The sequence below is a fragment of the Aythya marila genome (genome assembly GCF_965140915.1).
Source record: "Aythya marila genome assembly, chromosome: 1".
Lineage (NCBI taxonomy): Eukaryota > Metazoa > Chordata > Aves > Anseriformes > Anatidae > Aythya > Aythya marila.
Window position 1 is genome coordinate 148,422,387 of NC_139042.1, and position 16,973 is coordinate 148,439,359.

General features: G+C 39.5%; 1 protein-coding gene across 2 annotated transcripts in view; it reads right to left on the minus strand.

Moving 5' to 3' along the window:
- The window catches only part of WASHC3 (WASH complex subunit 3), a 56,359-nt gene that overhangs the window by 14,659 nt on the left and 24,727 nt on the right, over positions 1-16,973 (minus strand). Inside the window, exon 7 of one of the 2 annotated variants that reach the window (XM_082780580.1) lies at positions 1,842-3,630. The exons of the other annotated variant lie outside the window; for it this stretch is intronic. Within the exon in view, the coding sequence (XP_082636706.1) occupies positions 3,606-3,630 (25 nt within the window). The 3' untranslated portion in view covers positions 1,842-3,605. Of the gene's footprint in view, positions 1-1,841; positions 3,631-16,973 lie in introns of those variants that run through there. 2 annotated transcript variants of the gene reach the window in all.

Genomic DNA, 16,973 nt, shown 5'->3' on the forward strand with positions numbered 1-16,973 from the left:
AAGCTTTGCTTTTTGTGCAATATGTTCAGAAAGATTAAGCCTTCACTCTCTGGAGTGCTTTATATTATACAGGGGTTACCTAGGTGCAATATAAGTCTAAATCCGTAAGAAAGGCAAATATGCAAGCAGCAGAAGGGCGGGCTGGATGAGCTTGGCGATGAGCTGAATGCAATCTAGCTAAGAAGTTTAGCTGTCCAAAATATATGTATGTGAGATCTTGGTCTGAGCATTGGAAAAGGAAGCTGGGAACTTTCCCTGAGTAATGTTTTCTCACCTGGCTTAGGGAAGCAAATTACAGTGCTCAATATCACTTTGTGTCGTTGGGATCTACTAACCTCTTGCCTTGTAGACATACCATGTTGGCAAGTGATAGGACATGAGGAAACGGTCTCAAGTTGCACTAGAGGAGGTTTAGAGTGGACTTTAGGAAGAAGTTACTTGTGGAGAGCGTGGTTAGGAATTGAAATGGGCTGCCCATGGGAGTGGTGGGGTCCCCACCCCTGAAGGTGTATAAGAGGTGTGTGGACATGGCACTCAGGAACATGGTTTAGTGGTGGGACTCAGTAGGTGAAGCTGATGGTTGGACTTGGTGATTCTGACGGTCTTTTCCAACGTAGACGATTCTGTGATTCTACAATCATGCTGGAGAGAAGAAACACTCAGCAGGGCAGGGTTGCTTCTGGGACACAACATAAGCCAGCTGTAGTGTGTTTTTGTTTATAAGGTTTCCACAGTTTTGGCTACAACTATCACAGCCGGGTCTGCCTTTCACTGCATTTGTGTGTGTGTGTGTGTGCACGCACCCATGTGGTCCGCATACACACATGCACAGCCAGCATTAGCACAATGAAGCCTGACAGTGCTGAGAGTGCTGCATGTTGCTGCAAAGTACATAAATGACAACCATTTCTGTACTTTATAAAAAGAGAAAAAGCAGTTGAGGATATTTTAAATGAGATTTGGCTGTGTTTTCTTATTGGAAAGGTGATGAAGAAAGGGCTTGTCTTGCATTAAAAAAAGGAAAATAGGCAACTTCCACCTCTGGTATGTGCATATTTCCATGTACACAACAGATGGCAGTAGAAGACCACATGATCAGGGTTTGTTTTTTCCACGTTCACTGAGAAATTATCACTGTTGCTAGCAAGTACAATAGTTTTATAGGTAGCTCTAGTTGGTTTTAATAGTCATTGGAGAGCCAGTTAAATGATTTTTTATTACTCCTCTGTGGAAACAAAGTCAGATGCAAGTTCTCTTGTCATCCCTTTCTGCCTCAAAGTAAATGTATTTTTCACTGCAACATTTAGTTTCATAGCAACTTCAATATTCAGATTAATTTAGCTAAGCCAAAGGAGCCTCTTGATGTAGTTAACAGTGGCACGAGTTGCAATTTGGCTTTTGTTATGAAGCCACTTGCTTTGGGAAGTTTCTCTTATCCCATTACAAAAAGGTACATTTTACTCAACAGTTTTAACAGGTACCTATCATTTCTACTAGAGCATCAGAAAAAGAGATAGATTTTATTTTCATGACACAACAATATAGAAAGGACAAACTTTCAACATTTCAAAATTACAGCTATTCTGCACCTAGAAACAGTGACATACCAGCTTGGTTGTAAAACAAATAAACAAACAAACAGAAACAAAAAACAAAACACCAACAACACCAACAATAAAATAAAATAAAAATAAATACAGATAATAAAATAAAATAAAATTAAAATAATAAAATAAAATAAATTGAAGGCAGCTGCTGTGTTTTTCCAAAATCCACTTTTGTTTACACATAAAGTCTGTTTTCAGTTATTTCATTGAGTGAGTAAACAGTTGGGTAGCATTTTTTGCATGTCTTCTGTGAAGTGTAGCAATAATCCAGGCCTCTGAACATCTATCAATTTACTTGGAATTATACAAGTTCAGCATTCTTGGTCTTAAATAAGCTATATTGAGTGTAGGTATTCCTCTAAAAACCCTCATCAACAGTGTTGCATGGATTTTTAAAAATAAATATTAAAAGTACTTTAACAGAATGTGAGTACTTTATTATCGCTACATGTTTTTAACAAATGGAATCTTTTACTCAACAACATGATTACTCTCCCCATACATGCTCATAAAATTAATTATTATGTGGAAGTTGTATTTGAAAGAAGGCTTCTCTGATGAACATCTGGACTTCCATCATGAGCTCTAATCTGGGGAACAATATCTCTGTAGTTCTACATTTATTAGAAAGATTAGCAGCTGACAGCTCCATGCAAAAAGGTCTCTTTCCTTCACTCGTACACTGCATTAAATAGTTGAAAAAAATTAGGTGATTTTCATGGACTTTTTTTTTTTTTCCTTTCAGTTTGAATTATTCAATAGTGTTTTGTCATGGCTATAGGGAGGGGGAGACAGCAGCATGGATTGACTTCAGCTGGTGAGAGGGTCAGAGCAGGTTGCTCAAATGTTCAGTGTCACATACATGGGCATCTCTCTGCAACAGGGGGTTGTTTTGTGTTGTTTCATTTGGCAAAGGCAGAAACCACACAAAAGTCAATAGAAACAAGCTAATTTCAAAGATCTTGTATAAGGCTAAGGAAATTCTAACCAGGAAAAAAAGGAAATCACACTGGTAATGAGATACGTATCTTAGCTTCTGTCTTTGTGCATAAAGGTTCTGTTAGATATCTCTTCATGTTAGCTAGAATATGGAACTATTTATTTCCTATCTGTCTGTGGGTGACTGTGTGATACAATTCTAGAGCAGTACTACAATTCAGAGGAATTATTTTTGTTCAATTCAACCAGATTTCCCCCCAAACATCCAATGTATAGATATTTCAAAAACCTTGACTACACTCCAATCATATGATCATAGAATCACAGAGTCTTTTGGGTTGGAAGGGACCTTACAGATCTCCTAGTTTCAGCCCCCCTGCCATGGGCAGGGACACCTCCCACTAGGTCAGGTTGCTCAAAGCCCCATCCAACCTGATTTTAAACACTTCCAGCGATGGGGCATCAAAACAAGGGTTTATGCTGCTAGGCATTGTCGTCCCAGCATTTCCAGGCTGGTTGTGTTTCTTTCTAGTAATCTGTGCTAGGTTTAATTTATATAGGTTACCTGGAAAAGTCAAAAATTGTTACTTCGGGAATACCATAAATATTGCTTTGTACAATTGCTCTTCTCTTCCCCAGGATAGTCCTTCATATTACAATAATTTCTTTTCTTTTTTCCTTAAAAAGTTGTAAGTTGAATTTAATATAGAGTTGAAGTTGGACTACGTTTATGTGTAAAGTCTTTACTGCTTAGAACTGATTTTCACCATTGCTCTTGATTGCAATGTGGAAATTTAATGTTCAGAAACTCCTCCCGATGAAATATCACTCTGGTCTTGTAGAGAGCTAGGTAATCTTTGAAGATTAAAATTCAGTAGGAGATATGAACCTTTGCCTAAAGGAAAAGCAATTTTCTTGCTTCTAATCAACCAAAATCACATTACAAGCCTTTTACTGGCTTTAATGGTTGGTATTTCTACTGCTCTGCAAGTGCATACATTTTGCAAGTGCAAAACACCCCCATGGGGCCTGGGGATGTTTTCTGGATAGCTTCTGGAGTCAGTAGGATAACCTCGGCGTGGGTCTGGAAAAGAAATTATTTCTCTGTTAGGAGTTTGAAGGAGATGTCAAGTGCTAAAACTATTTGCTTGTTCCACTCTAGATTCTTAAGCCCAACACATTTTCATGTTGAAAAACTGGAAATGGACTGTTCAAAATGAAGTGTTCAAACCTGAGGTATACCAATACCACAGATTGCAAAAGGATGTTGTTTTGACTAAGTCTCTAATAAAATTTAATTCAAAATTCAGTGCAAAAGCTATTGTGTGTAGAGCTCATCACAGTGTGGCAAGATGTGAGAAGTCCCCAAGTAGCTGTAACAGCCTTTGAAGCAACTGAGGAAATGGGAGCCAGGGTTCAGAAAGCACTCATTTTCTCAGGAGTGTGGAAGCTTTCCATTGGCACGAGTTTGTGTTGGTTTTGGGGGCACAGAGATGGCGCCATTTCTTATTTCTCCCTTTGTCCTCTGTCATTCTGTGTTACATAATACTCAATTCACACAAATTGTATTGGCAAACAGCTCTCCGAGTATGTTAGTATTAGGATGTGGTTTCTATGATTCTGTTCCAGAAATCATCCTTCTTCATGACAGTCAACAAATTAGCCTTACTTTCCTCCATTTTGTGGTCTCCATGCAATGCCTGGGGAATTTAAACCTATGCAGGTAGTAAGTCATGGGGGCTCTCTGACCTGACTGCCTACCAAAATCAACTCTGAACCAAGATCCTGCCTACAGCTGGCATGGCTGCTTAGTTTAAAAGTGTTTACACCAAATATTCAGGGCAATAATAGTATTATAGCAGAGTTTAGAGGGTGATTGCCAGTGCTGTCAAAGGGCGAAACTGACATTTTTTCAGTACCTTTCCTTGCCAAACAGCTTTAAAATTTGAACGTTTTTATTGTATTAGTGTAGCTTCTTAGTCGTGAACTGAATTTTAAACATGCTTACTGTTTAGGGTAGACAATACAAAATCCCTATTGCTACTTTCCTGGAATTTCAACCAAAAGGAATGGTATAACATTATATAATCAGATTTTTTTTTAAATCAACTTGCAGTTTTACATGGCATCTTATGTCTGCTCATGGCAGCCAGAACTGAGCATTGCCATTGAAAACAGAGAGTCATGGCAGTATATTCACTCCAAAAATACCTTCTGGTTGCAAAAATATTTAACAATGTTAGGCCAAAAGAGGAGTGAAAGGAAACTAAACAAAGACAGGCTTGGAAACTCTTCATTGCAATGTCAGATAAAATTCAACATGGACAAATGCACTAACAGATAAATAAAAGAATATATAAGAATGTGGAATAAAAATGCAGCCCTGCAGACTGCTGAGTCTTGCTGGATATGGGGATGGGATGAAAAGGCAATGACTCTCAAACCACCTGGTTAAATTCAGCAAACAGAAAGCGCTGTGCAGGCAGCAAGCATTCAGCTCAGGTCTGGTGATGGACTCATCCCTCCCGCCTTTCTAGAAAGAATAGACAGGCTGCCTCTGTGCGTGTGTCTGGGTTCTGGAAAAACAGAGATCTCAGAAACCAAAATCCTAGCAGTACCATGGATGGGTTATTGAAAGCACCCCATAAATCATGGGAGCAGTTAAATGGTGCGGCAAGATGAGAATTAGTGATCTTATTTTCTTGAAAGTCAGCTGGAGATGAATGATTTTCTCTTACAATAAGTTATGTAACTTTAAGAATCGGCAGTTCTTCTGCATTTTTGTCACTTGCTCTAAGAACAGGAAAATTCAGACACAGAATTAATGTTCAGAAGTTGAGAGAACAGGTAAGAAAGAGGAGAGTCCCCACATAAGGAAATGGGGGAAAGAAAAGGTAGGACTAAGACAGTTTGACTCAAAGCTGATGGAAATGAACACCTCACTTCCCCTGGCCTCAGTAGAAAAAAATAAAGAACTCTGTATTATCACATAATGAATACACTATCAGGGATACTAAATGACAGCAAATTACTTAAAGGAAGCAGAAAGCACTTGTTCTCCAGTTATCTGTTTCCTGATACTAAAGATCAAGAGCTTGGTAGGTTTCACAGGAATGAAGTTATCCTGTAACTGCAGTCAAAGGACCTGGAGAGGAGATACCTGCTGTTGACATGCAGCAGATAGGTCAGAGCCAGGAAGATTTTGCCCATCTGTGGGTTTTCAGTAAAGATTTTGGGATATCAGATCATGCTTGCATGTAAAGGTCCCCATGTAGCTTCTGGAGGGGTGACACCAACTTGTTTCGCAGTTTCAAAAGTGTTTTTTTTTTTTTTTTTTTTTTTGTTTTTGTTTTTGTTTTTGTTTTTGTTTTTGTTTTTTTTGTTTTCCTTCCAACAAAATGGAGGAACTGGAAGAGAAAGAGAGCTCTGAAATGAAACACTGAGGAGTCAGTTACACACAGTAAGATGTCTGGGGAGCTCTGCTCCTGTCCCCAGTGTCACATGGAAGCATCTGAAAAGGGTGTCACTGCAGCTGCAAGGAGGGTTTCTGGCCTGTGAGGTCTCCTCCACACCCAGCAGCTAAGTGGTAGCTGAAATACATCTCAAGGAGTGCACAGGAGCCCCTCGCATGACAAGGTGGGAAAACAGAAACCTCAGTGGGATCATAACAACAACAATAAATTAAATGGGAATGGTGTGGAGGGATGGGTTAAACTGGACATAAAGCAGATGCAAAGTTACAAACCTCAGCTGAGGACCAGTACTGATCTGGGGAGGAAAGGGGTAAGGACTATGCTGATGCAACTGGAAGAGCCACAAGGTAAATGACCACTGATCATAGCGTGTGTAATTAAGTCTTAAAACATCTGTCAACAGTCAGAAGGAGGATGGCAGCTCCAGCAGAAAAGGCAGGAGATGGCTCTTCTTATCTCAGTTTATCCTGGGCTGCATTAAGATCCAGCAAATGTGCTGTTGTACTTCATCCAACCAAACCTATGGAATTAATTCTCATCTCCTGGATATGCTGCACAGGCAGTAGCTCTGTCAGTCTGCAGCTAAACCACTGTTCGACGTAAAATACTGCTAATCTGAGCTCACCCCTTAGCATGTATTTGTTGGTGTCCCAACCGTTTATTTTTGGGTTATTGTGAATTGTCAGTGTTGTTTTCTTTATACAAGGGAACACATTATTCATAAGGTGCCAGACAACATCTTTATAATTATCATGAAGTCTCCTATAGAGAGTTTCCTGTTAACTTTCATACTGTTTTGAAGAAAATTCTTTTGAAGGCTTTTGTAGGCTCTTGTCCAACATATCTGGGGAGTCTGTATTTCAACATCTAGTTTTACTCTCCTTTAGAGTTTATTTATGGCCACTTTAGTGCCTTTAACTTCCTAGGATTTTAAAATATTTTTTTTAACCAGTTTACTCATTTGAGATTTGCACAAATTTGAACAGAGACTAGCTGAATCGCTGGTAATTAAAGCATAATCACAAAACCTGTTCTTAAAACAACCTCATTTGCAGCTTGTGTTCCTTCCAGTGCTGTGTATAACACACGCACAGAGCTTGCTTTGTTTCAGTTGCATACAGCTACACCAGAACTGTGCAGAATGTAAACAGGAAGCTATAGAGGCTGAAGTTTACAGCAGATTCTCTAAACAGGACATGAATTCCAGTGAAAGTTCCTTTCAGGAAACCTAGCCATTTTTGTCACTTTTTTTTTTTTTTTTTTTTAATTTTTATTTTATGTTTTTCTTTTTTATTTTTTTAAGGATACAGATTGCTGTCATCTTTCCCCCACCAACTTTCCTTCCACTCCTTATCAGAACTGCAATTTTAAAACAAACTGAAATGAATTAAGCTTATGCTATTTCCTGGCTGCTTATAAAGGTCAGAAGAGCTGACTACTTCTTGCATCTAAAGTTACAGTGAGGAGAGCAAATGTTTCTGTAATGAATCCTCTTTAACATGAAATACAGATTCCAGTCATGTTCTGAAATATCCATTCCCTTGCTATCATTTAGTGTTCAATGCTTTTTTGGATTTTCCTTATTGTTCACGGTAACTCTTGGGCAGATGCAGTGCAAACTGCAGTTTTCCTCTGCCACTCAACTCTGTGCATAACAAGCTGCTTAGCATACAGCTCATTATTTCCTAACATTTAAATAGGGATAGTGCTGTTTCAAGTAAGGCAGAAATGACTAATCCCATCATACTACTGCCCAGGTAGCCGTAAGACAGCTTGTCTTTCTGCGGATCATGCTGCAGCTGACATCTGGCATCCCACACAGAAAGAGGATTCTTTGCCTAATGGTTGAAATGTTCTCAATCAATAAATACTTAAACATAGCTGGAAATTGGCAGAATATGAGGGGTCTCCTGTTAAGTAGGACATCTGCCTGCATAATATTCCAAAATAAGGCCCTAGGAAGGAAAATTATGAAGTGAGAAATTGTTTGTGTTAAGGCTAAAATGTTCAAAAAACAACTATTGTTATTAGATCTGAATTAGCTCCTCTGATGTTACATCAAACCTTATTAGCCCTCTTTTAGCAAAGAGCTGAGGCTGTTGCTTAACTTTCTGGAACAAGCCTTGAATTCCATTGTTTTTCAGAGGCTGTGGTTTGGTTCCCAGAACCAAAATGAATCTGATTCTTGAGCTGGCATATACCCGTAAAGCATTCCTAGATCAGGGCTCTGAAAAGGGAGACTTTGGTTTCAAAACCTCTTCCACTTTAATGGGTTCCTTATGGGTGATAATGGTGCAATTAGGAGTGATGGAGAATTAGTCTGAGCTTAGCAGCCACCCTTTTCAGATTCGTTAGAGAGAAGGAGCAGAGACTGGGAGTCCTTCCTTTTGGCATCAGGAGGACATCGAGATCCAACCATGCTAACTGGTAATGACTGTGTTAAGAACGATGTTTACTCGAGGGCTTATTCAAAAACATCGACATCCTGTGGAATCTTTCCACTCCACTTGGATTTAAATCACATTCTGTTCCTGCCATGCTTATCTGCTCAGTGTTTACTACCTTGAAAAGGCCTTCGAGAGCCATTTGCAGGGGGAAAAAAAATTAAAAAATATATTTTTGGTTGACAGTTACTTATGAGGCAAGTAAACAGCAGTGTTTACAGACACCCTTTTTTAGGGTGCTACTTACTATGTAAATTCACCATGAATGCACATTGCTGATGGGGCTGGTCTGCATGATTGTTTTTTTCTGTTTGTCAACACCTGTCCAGCAGTTGAATGCATTAACTAAATTTTCTCCTGTCCTGCAAATACATCCGTGTTTATAGTTGTGCCTAGGTTTGTAGGCCTGGCCATGAGTTCTATGCACTGATGTAAAATAATAAATAAACATGAGCTTCTTTTGAAAAAAATGAACTAGCTGTACCATACGATGGCATAACTTTCAGGCTGTCACAGAGATCAAGCTGGATGGCACCAAGAGACTTGGGCTATCTACCTTGTCACACGGAGTTCATTAGCTGATTACAGCTGGCATGTGATTTACCATTTTAAATCTCTTATCCAGAAATAGTGTTTCATGTGAAGCAAAACTGACAAAAACATATTAATTTGCAAGAGAACCCAGAGCCAAAGCTAGTTTTGTGCTCAATTGCAGTCTGCCAAGAACTTCACGGTTCACAAAAGAGCTTGCTGATACCTTTATGACAACAGTGTCAAAATGACTTGTTGGGAAAATTTTTTAGCATTTATAAAGCTGAAAATGTAGAAGTCTTAGACAGCTGTCTTCATCAGGCCAGTCAGCATAAGTGATCTCATCTTTGTCCTAGCTATTGGAATAACTTCAAAACTATGTCTTACCTCATTAGGTAGCAACCAGAACTATGCAAATATCACCTGGATCATGTATCCAGATTTATCAACAATGACTGGTGAGTGAAAAGTTTTGAAAGTATCCTTTGTATAACATCCTTTTGAATGACTTATGTTTCTGCATCTCATGTAAAATCAATTGATATTTGTCTTGGTTTTCTAAAAGGTTACTTTCTCCTTTCTTCTTTTTTTTTTTTTTTTTTTTTTTTTTTTTCTGTTTGTATCAGTCTAGTATTTTAAATTATTCTATGCTACATAGGAACAGAAAATTAGAGAGTAGATGGCCCAAAATCAAGCAAAATGGCAAAAACAAACTCCCCAGATTATGCTGTGATTGTATTAGATTAGGAAAAGTCTTTTGAGAGCATGGACCAAAGCATCTAAATCCCATCTTCTGGAGCTCTTAAGGACAGCAAGGTTTCAATATTCATGTAGATGAAGCCCTTGGAGGCTATTAAGAACATGGGCTTCAAAGCACTTTCATTTTTTTAGGAGGTCATCCCAAAGAGTACAGTTTCCCTTCTCCATTACCCAGTCAATAAGCTTTCATAGGATCATAGAATCATTTAGGTTGGAAAAGACCCAGAACATCATCAAGTCCAACCGTAACCTAGAACTACCAAATCCACTGCTAAACCATGTCCATGTCATCCACACATCTCTTAAATACTTCCACAGACGGCAACTCCACGACTTCCCTGGGCAGCCTGTTCCAGTGCCTAACCACCCTTTACATGAAGAATTTTTTCCTGATATCTAATCTAAACTTTCACTGGCACAACCTGAGGCCATTTCCTCATGCCTGTCACTTTTCACCTGAGAAAAGAGACCGACACCTCCTTGCTGCAGCCTCCTTTCAGGTAGTTGGAGAGAGCGATGGGGCCTCCCCTCAGGTTCCTCTTCTCCAGACTAAACAGCCCTCGCTCCCCCAGGCACTCCTCATAACTCATTTTCTAGTCCCTTCACCAGCTTCGTTGCTCTTCTTTGCACATTCTTGAGCAACCCAATACCCTTCTTGTGGTGAGGGGCCCAAAGCTGAAGACAATACCTGAGGTGCAATCCCTCCATGCCAAGCACAGAGGGACAGTCACCTCCCTCGTCCTGCTGGCCACACTACAGCTGATGCAGGCCAGGACACCACTGGCCTTCCCGGCCACCTGAGCACACTGCTGGCTCGTGTTCAGGTGGCTGCTGACCAACACCTCCAGGTCCTTGTCTGCTGGGCAGCTTTATAACAACCCTTTTATGTACAACCTGAAGCTTGGGGTTGTTACAGGGGCAGCACCTGGCACTTGGCCTTGTTGAAGGCACAGTTGGATGTGGCCCATTGACCCGTCCCATCCAGACCTCTCCTACCCTCAGGTAGATCCATGTGTCCACCCACCTCAGTGTCATCTCCAAATTACTGAGGGTGCACTGCCTCCCCTCATCAAGACATTGATAAAAACATTAAACAAAATTGTCCCCAAGACTGAGCCTTGGGGAGTGCCACTTGTGACCAGCCACCGACTGGATCTGAGTCCTCTCACAAGGCCCCTTTGGGCCCAGCCTCCAGCTGTTTTTTACCCAGCCAACAGTACATCCACCAAGCCACCAGCAGCCACTTTCTCTGGGAGAAGTCTGAGAGGAATAGCATCAAACACTTTGCTGAAGTCCAAGTGAACAACACTCCCAGCCTTTTCCTCATCCACTAGGCATATCATCTTATCATAGAAGGAGCTCAGGTTAGTCAAGCAGGATCTGCCTTTCATAAACCTGTGCTGACTGGGTCTCACCACCTGGTTGTTCTCTGCATGCTTTGTGTTGGCACTCATGCTCCTGAGCTCTTAGAACAAAGTACATTTGCTGCTTATGTTCATGAGGTTTAAGTTGTCACCTGTGAAAGAAGTAACACCACCACACAGAAAACAGATCTTCTGGTCTTAGTATGGATGCATAGTGGTGAAAGTAGCAATGAAGAAATTCCCTCCAGCTATGTTATATGCAACCTGATACTGTTCAGTACTAAACCTTTGGTTCCTGCAGCAGTTCGTAAGAAGGACAGGTGACAAGCTTTCCTCATGGAAATCTGCACCTTTGGTCAGCAGAATTCAACTAGAGTACACTAGAAAAACACTATAGTAGACAAGGTTATTAAAGCAAAGGAAAGTCTTCTCAGGGAGTAAGGGAGTTTGGGGTGATCCCACTATCCTTAACTATCTGTACACCAGGCTACACCTCATCAGATGAAATAAAGCTGGTCTTTATAGGAATTACTCTTTTTTTTTTTTTTTTTTTTTTTTTTTTCCAAACAAATGGCAACAGTCTGGGCAGCAAAGCCCATTCATTCTGAAAGAATACACCTAAACGCAAGAACTTAAAAGTATGTATTTAGTTCTTTTCTGGAGACAGGCCAAACAAATGAAGAAAATTAAACTGTAAACTCCATGAACTTTGTATGATGCTGAGATTTGTTTATAACAAAATGTTGAAAAAAAGACAGGAGCACCTATCTTCTAACATGAACTTTAAAGTGTAAAATAAATACATAGCTAAGAAGCAGTCAGGCCCAGGAATCCAAAACAAAGTTTGTTCAAAACGTGAGCAGAAGCACAGCTGTCACAACGCTGACTTTGCATTCTTCAGGTTTCAAAGGAAAGTCAAGTCCATCAGTATTTCCCTATCCAAGTAAATCGATAACCAGCTGTAGCTGCAGACACTGCACTCATTCACAGCCGTTCATCAGGGAGACAACAAGAATATCAGCTGTCCCTGTGCAAAAAAATAACCCATGAAGAGTTGCAGTGATATTGCATTTCTGCCTTTCATATAGATGGCAAATTGGGGTTATAAATTGTCATAATTTCAGTTACAGTTTGGAAAAGTGATTCCCAAGAAGAGTTTGTGGGCCACCCTCAGAACCTCCAATACTCCAGGCTCCTGGCAGGCAAGGACAAAATTGTGAAGTTGACGGTAGTTCATTGCTTTAACTTTTAAAATTATCACTGATTCGGAATATTTTTTCTCTCAATTATTTTTCAGAAAAGCGAGTTATTTTTGTAGTGTTTTAGGTATTGCATTCAGTTTGGTTTACAGAATGTAGTTCAGGAAATGTATTTTTTGTCCTTACTATGTAATCAGCTACTGCAAATTGCCTGCAGGAAATGTGGAAATAATGTGTTTTTCCAGGGGCACTAACACTTTACCTGGGGAATACAGGCTCTATTTCACACTGTCTGTATTTTAATTTAATTTATTTAAAATAATGGGCAAAACTTTACGTAGTGTATTTCCAAAACGTTAATATGCTGACAGATCAATAATTAAAAAAAAAAAAAAAAAAAAAAAAAAAAAGAATTTGAGTAATTCTCTCCATTTGACTGGAAAGCAAATTTGCTCTCTGAATATTTGCTTTTATAATGTAGAGGCTGGTGGTGTTATTTTTCAAAGTTTTGCAGGCACATGAAAGAGGACAGGTTTGCCCAGTGCAACAGTAGCAGGAAGGATGGAACCACGCTACATTTACTTTATCTGAATTCACTGAAACAGGGTTCCAGTTGCGGTTTTAAAGAAACTGCAGGCCTGGGCTCCAGCAATGGCTGGTGGGCACCAGAGGACAGGGCAGCTTGCTGCGAGGCAGTGGGAGGGCTGCATGGGTCTGTCCCCAGAGCAATCCTGGCAAGTGGTGCCTGGGGCAGGCACCTGCAGGCTCCAGTCTGGTATAAAGATTTGTGCCACTAGTCAGAGCCGAGCACAGCAGGATCAAAAGCCGAGTAGATGTCATTGTGGTACACTTTGGAGACAAGCCAGTCTTCGCTGCTGTCCTCATCCTAACTTCCATTCTTCATTACTATAGATGTGGCGTGCAAGAGACCATTTCTCTTGTAAGCTCCTGTTCTTGTTCCTGCTTGCTTAGTTTTTGGTATATTGCTGATAACAGTTAGAGTGGCTAAGCAACATGACTCCTTTTCAAGTCTTGGGCATAGACCTGTTCTGGCACATGAGACCAAATTTCAGCTCAAGCTCTGGTGACCCTGAAGCCCTCACTCCATGAGGACTTGTACTTGTCCTGCCTCTGGTGTACCTAAATCAATGGGAGGCAATTGTTGCAAAATATAAAATTTAGTTTTGGAATTTTGTACTTTTAGCAGAAATTGAAGTCTGAGAACCATAAATTGTCTGGAAAGGTCTGAAATGTGGAAAACCAGAAATTCTGTAAGAGCTTGTCTTCAGTCCTCATTTATTAACATAAAGCAGCAAAATTTGGTTCTCCTCCTATCAGTAAAGCTTTTTTACTGACTAGTCTGACACATTGCTTGGTACCTTTAACCATAGGAGTCCTTGACCCAAGCTCTGTGTCTGTGATTGAAACAAAGGAATACAAAAATTTTAAACACTGAATTTGTTCTATTTGAATGTGATTTTTTAACACTTTTGGGCTGGTTGCCTTTAAAATAAGCAGTAAAGAAGCAAAAAGGAAAAAAAAAATAATTGAAATTTAGACTTTTGCACTAAGGCAATTAACTCTCCTCTGTCCCACCCCCAGTCACCCTGTGCTTTTACTCTAGTGTTTATATTACCACTTGAGAATAAGTTCCTTATGATTTTGCTTTGTGGAAAACTATGTGCCAGCTTTTAAGCTTCTACAGTAAGATTTTATTTATGAGTCATTTGTACCAAAACCAGGCACTTTTGGAACTGAACACTGCCAAGTCAGGACATCTAACAAAAACACAACTGAAAATTTAACATTAAATCTTTTTAGAGCTCCTTACAGTGATTTGACAGCAGAAAAGCTCCTGTCTCTTGAGATATTCAGAATTTCATATTTTGTCATATGTTTGCCGAACTGTACTGAAGCAGTCAGATGTGTTCATCTGTGTTTACGTAGCATGTCTTCACTTTTGCAACAATTTAAGTATTATTATGCTTGTTATTTTAAAACAGGTGATGCCAATAAAATTATTGGAGGAGTCACCATCTAGCCACATGTACATGTGCTGATGTGGGACAAAGTTTTTCCTTTGTCCTCACACTTTCTGCTGTACCCACACTTTCATGGGATCTTATAATGTTAATCATGCTGGCCTAAGCTGCCCTCTCTCTGTCTTGCCATGATGAGTGTATGATCAGAGCAAGTGATGTCAAAAAAGCAAAGCATTCATACCTGCAAGACACTGTTGCGTAATCACACTTTTTCCTTGAACCTTTCTCATATACATAGAAATCATCTTCTATGTAGATGAGAAAAGGGAAGAACAGGATGATCTGTAGAACTTGGCAAATCTGTAATGTCTTCTCTGGTGCAATCTAATCCATCCTTTTGTAAGTACTGGTCCTTTTACTGCAAGGATGTTAGGAAAGATACTAAACAGATGGTACAAATATTATGTTGATGATCCTAATAAAAACTAGGAAGACTTTTTTTTTTTTTTTTAATAGGCAAAATCATGTAACATAATATTTTCTATTTCCGTGTTTTAGATATGAGATAAAATACAGATTCTCTTCACCATTGAGTCCTCTTTGGTAATAAACTGCTTCTGGATTAAGTATAAATTTATATAAAAAGCTGCATATGTAAAATGAATACAAGTCTCTTGACTCCTATTTTCAATTTAAGACATTTGGGGTTAAAAAGAAAGCCAAAACATCTCACGGTGTAATATAAAAAGAGCAAAATACATCTTCATTAAAGCAATCTTAGCAGCTTTATGCTACTATTTCTGACTGACCATAAAAAAATCATAATATTTCAAAGGAAATGTGAAAAAATTACTCTTTTAAAGTTTCACGCAAATCAATTATACCTCCTTCCAAGTACTTTTAAGTCTTTCAAAACCAGAAAACTGGTTAAAAAAAAATGTTCTTTCTGGATCTTTCCATTAAATCTTTCAAACATTCATTTTGTCAGATAAATGGAACTCACTCACTGAACACAAAATATCTACACAAAGGCTAATATTTTTGCATTTGTGGAACTCAAGCCAGTGCCCCCATAAAGCTGAAATGAATGACACAAAGCCCTTCTGGTTGTCATTTGATTAGATTGCTTGGTTGTTTGTATGTTGTGATTTTAGGAAAAAAAACTTTTAGTATCTCTGTGTTTCCACCTAAATAATTACAGAAAATGTGCTACTGTATGAGACAAACATCACCACTCTGACTTTTATTACTTGCTAATATCTTATTTTCTTATTAAGAATTCAAGTCACTAACCATGCTAGATGGAAAAATACAAGTTTACTAAAGGCTGCAACTGAGTTTTGACTATGAGGAAATGCAGTTCTAACTCATTTCCTCAAGTGCCTGCCTATATATTTGGGGATGGCCAAGATACACAATTTATACTATTCACACATTCTCCAAACTTTCAAAGTGGGATACAATTTTCTTTAATCCTAGATTTTTATTTCTTTCCTTTTTTTTTTTTTCCACTTTGTCTGCCAAAAAATGTGTTTAGAGGATGCATTGTAGGTGCCTGTGGCAACTAGGTATGTTTATCAGGGCATCTGTTGTTGCACCTTTTTACTGCTCTGTCAGAAAACCATTTCCTTTTATTACAATTGGAGTTTTCAGTTTTCTTTCAAGAAACCCCTCCAATACTCAGACAGCCTTTCGGTGTGTGCTATTAGTGCCAAAAAATAAAGCTTTACCAACCCTCTTCCCAACATCTAATTTATATGCACTGCTGCCCATTTTTTATTAGGTGTTATTCGGTATCTTTTCCACACTATCCTTCCCCACACAAGAAGAATGAGTCAATCCTTTTCTCTTAGTCTCTGCTGCTTATACGTATTAAAATTTCAAGCCAAAACTGGGCTTTGCAGCCATCATGCGTTTTTTCCCATAAATGTCAAGCTGCAATTTGCCAGTTTTAAAGCTACCTGTGTGACAGTACAGCCTGAACCTCCTCTGCAAATATACTGTGATTTGGGCCTTAAGTGTATGATTAAGCCCTATATGCCCATAGGGAACCTCACGGTTCATTCTCCTTTCTGGGCAATGGCATGGGGCACCTATTGCTTTTATGGCTTTTGTACACAGCACTCTGATGCTTTTAAACTGAGGGGAACTGATCCTGACTTGCAGGCTCAGCTTGGCCTCAGACCTGTCTCATCTCTATAGGCTTGCCTGGTGTTTTGGACCCTTGGTCAATCTTGGCTGCTACCACCAGGCCCTCCCTGCTCTCCTCGCTGGGAGCTGTGGAACTGACCAGCCCTTGCTGGTGAGCTCCATGGCCTGCTCCTGCCTTGCCACCAGCCTCTGCTCCTGCTCGTCCTCCCTTAGGGGACGTAGACCTGCTCCTACCGGTCCCCGACAAAGGCCTCCTCTCTGATCTAAACATGAGGACTCCATCTTGTCAAAAACATATATGTTTTAAAAATACAGATGAAAACAACTGACTTTTTCTCCTTAACTTGTCTTAAGAAGTCGTTTTGAAGGAAACTTGACAGAAACAAACTAACCCAAGAACATTTCACCCCAGGAGTTGAAGCATGGCAGCTCTAAAATTCTGCTTTAAGTGGCTCTGAAATTTTAATGAATCCTTTTGTGCCAATTTTCAAGAAATGGAACCAAGAATGAGGAGAAGAATGGAA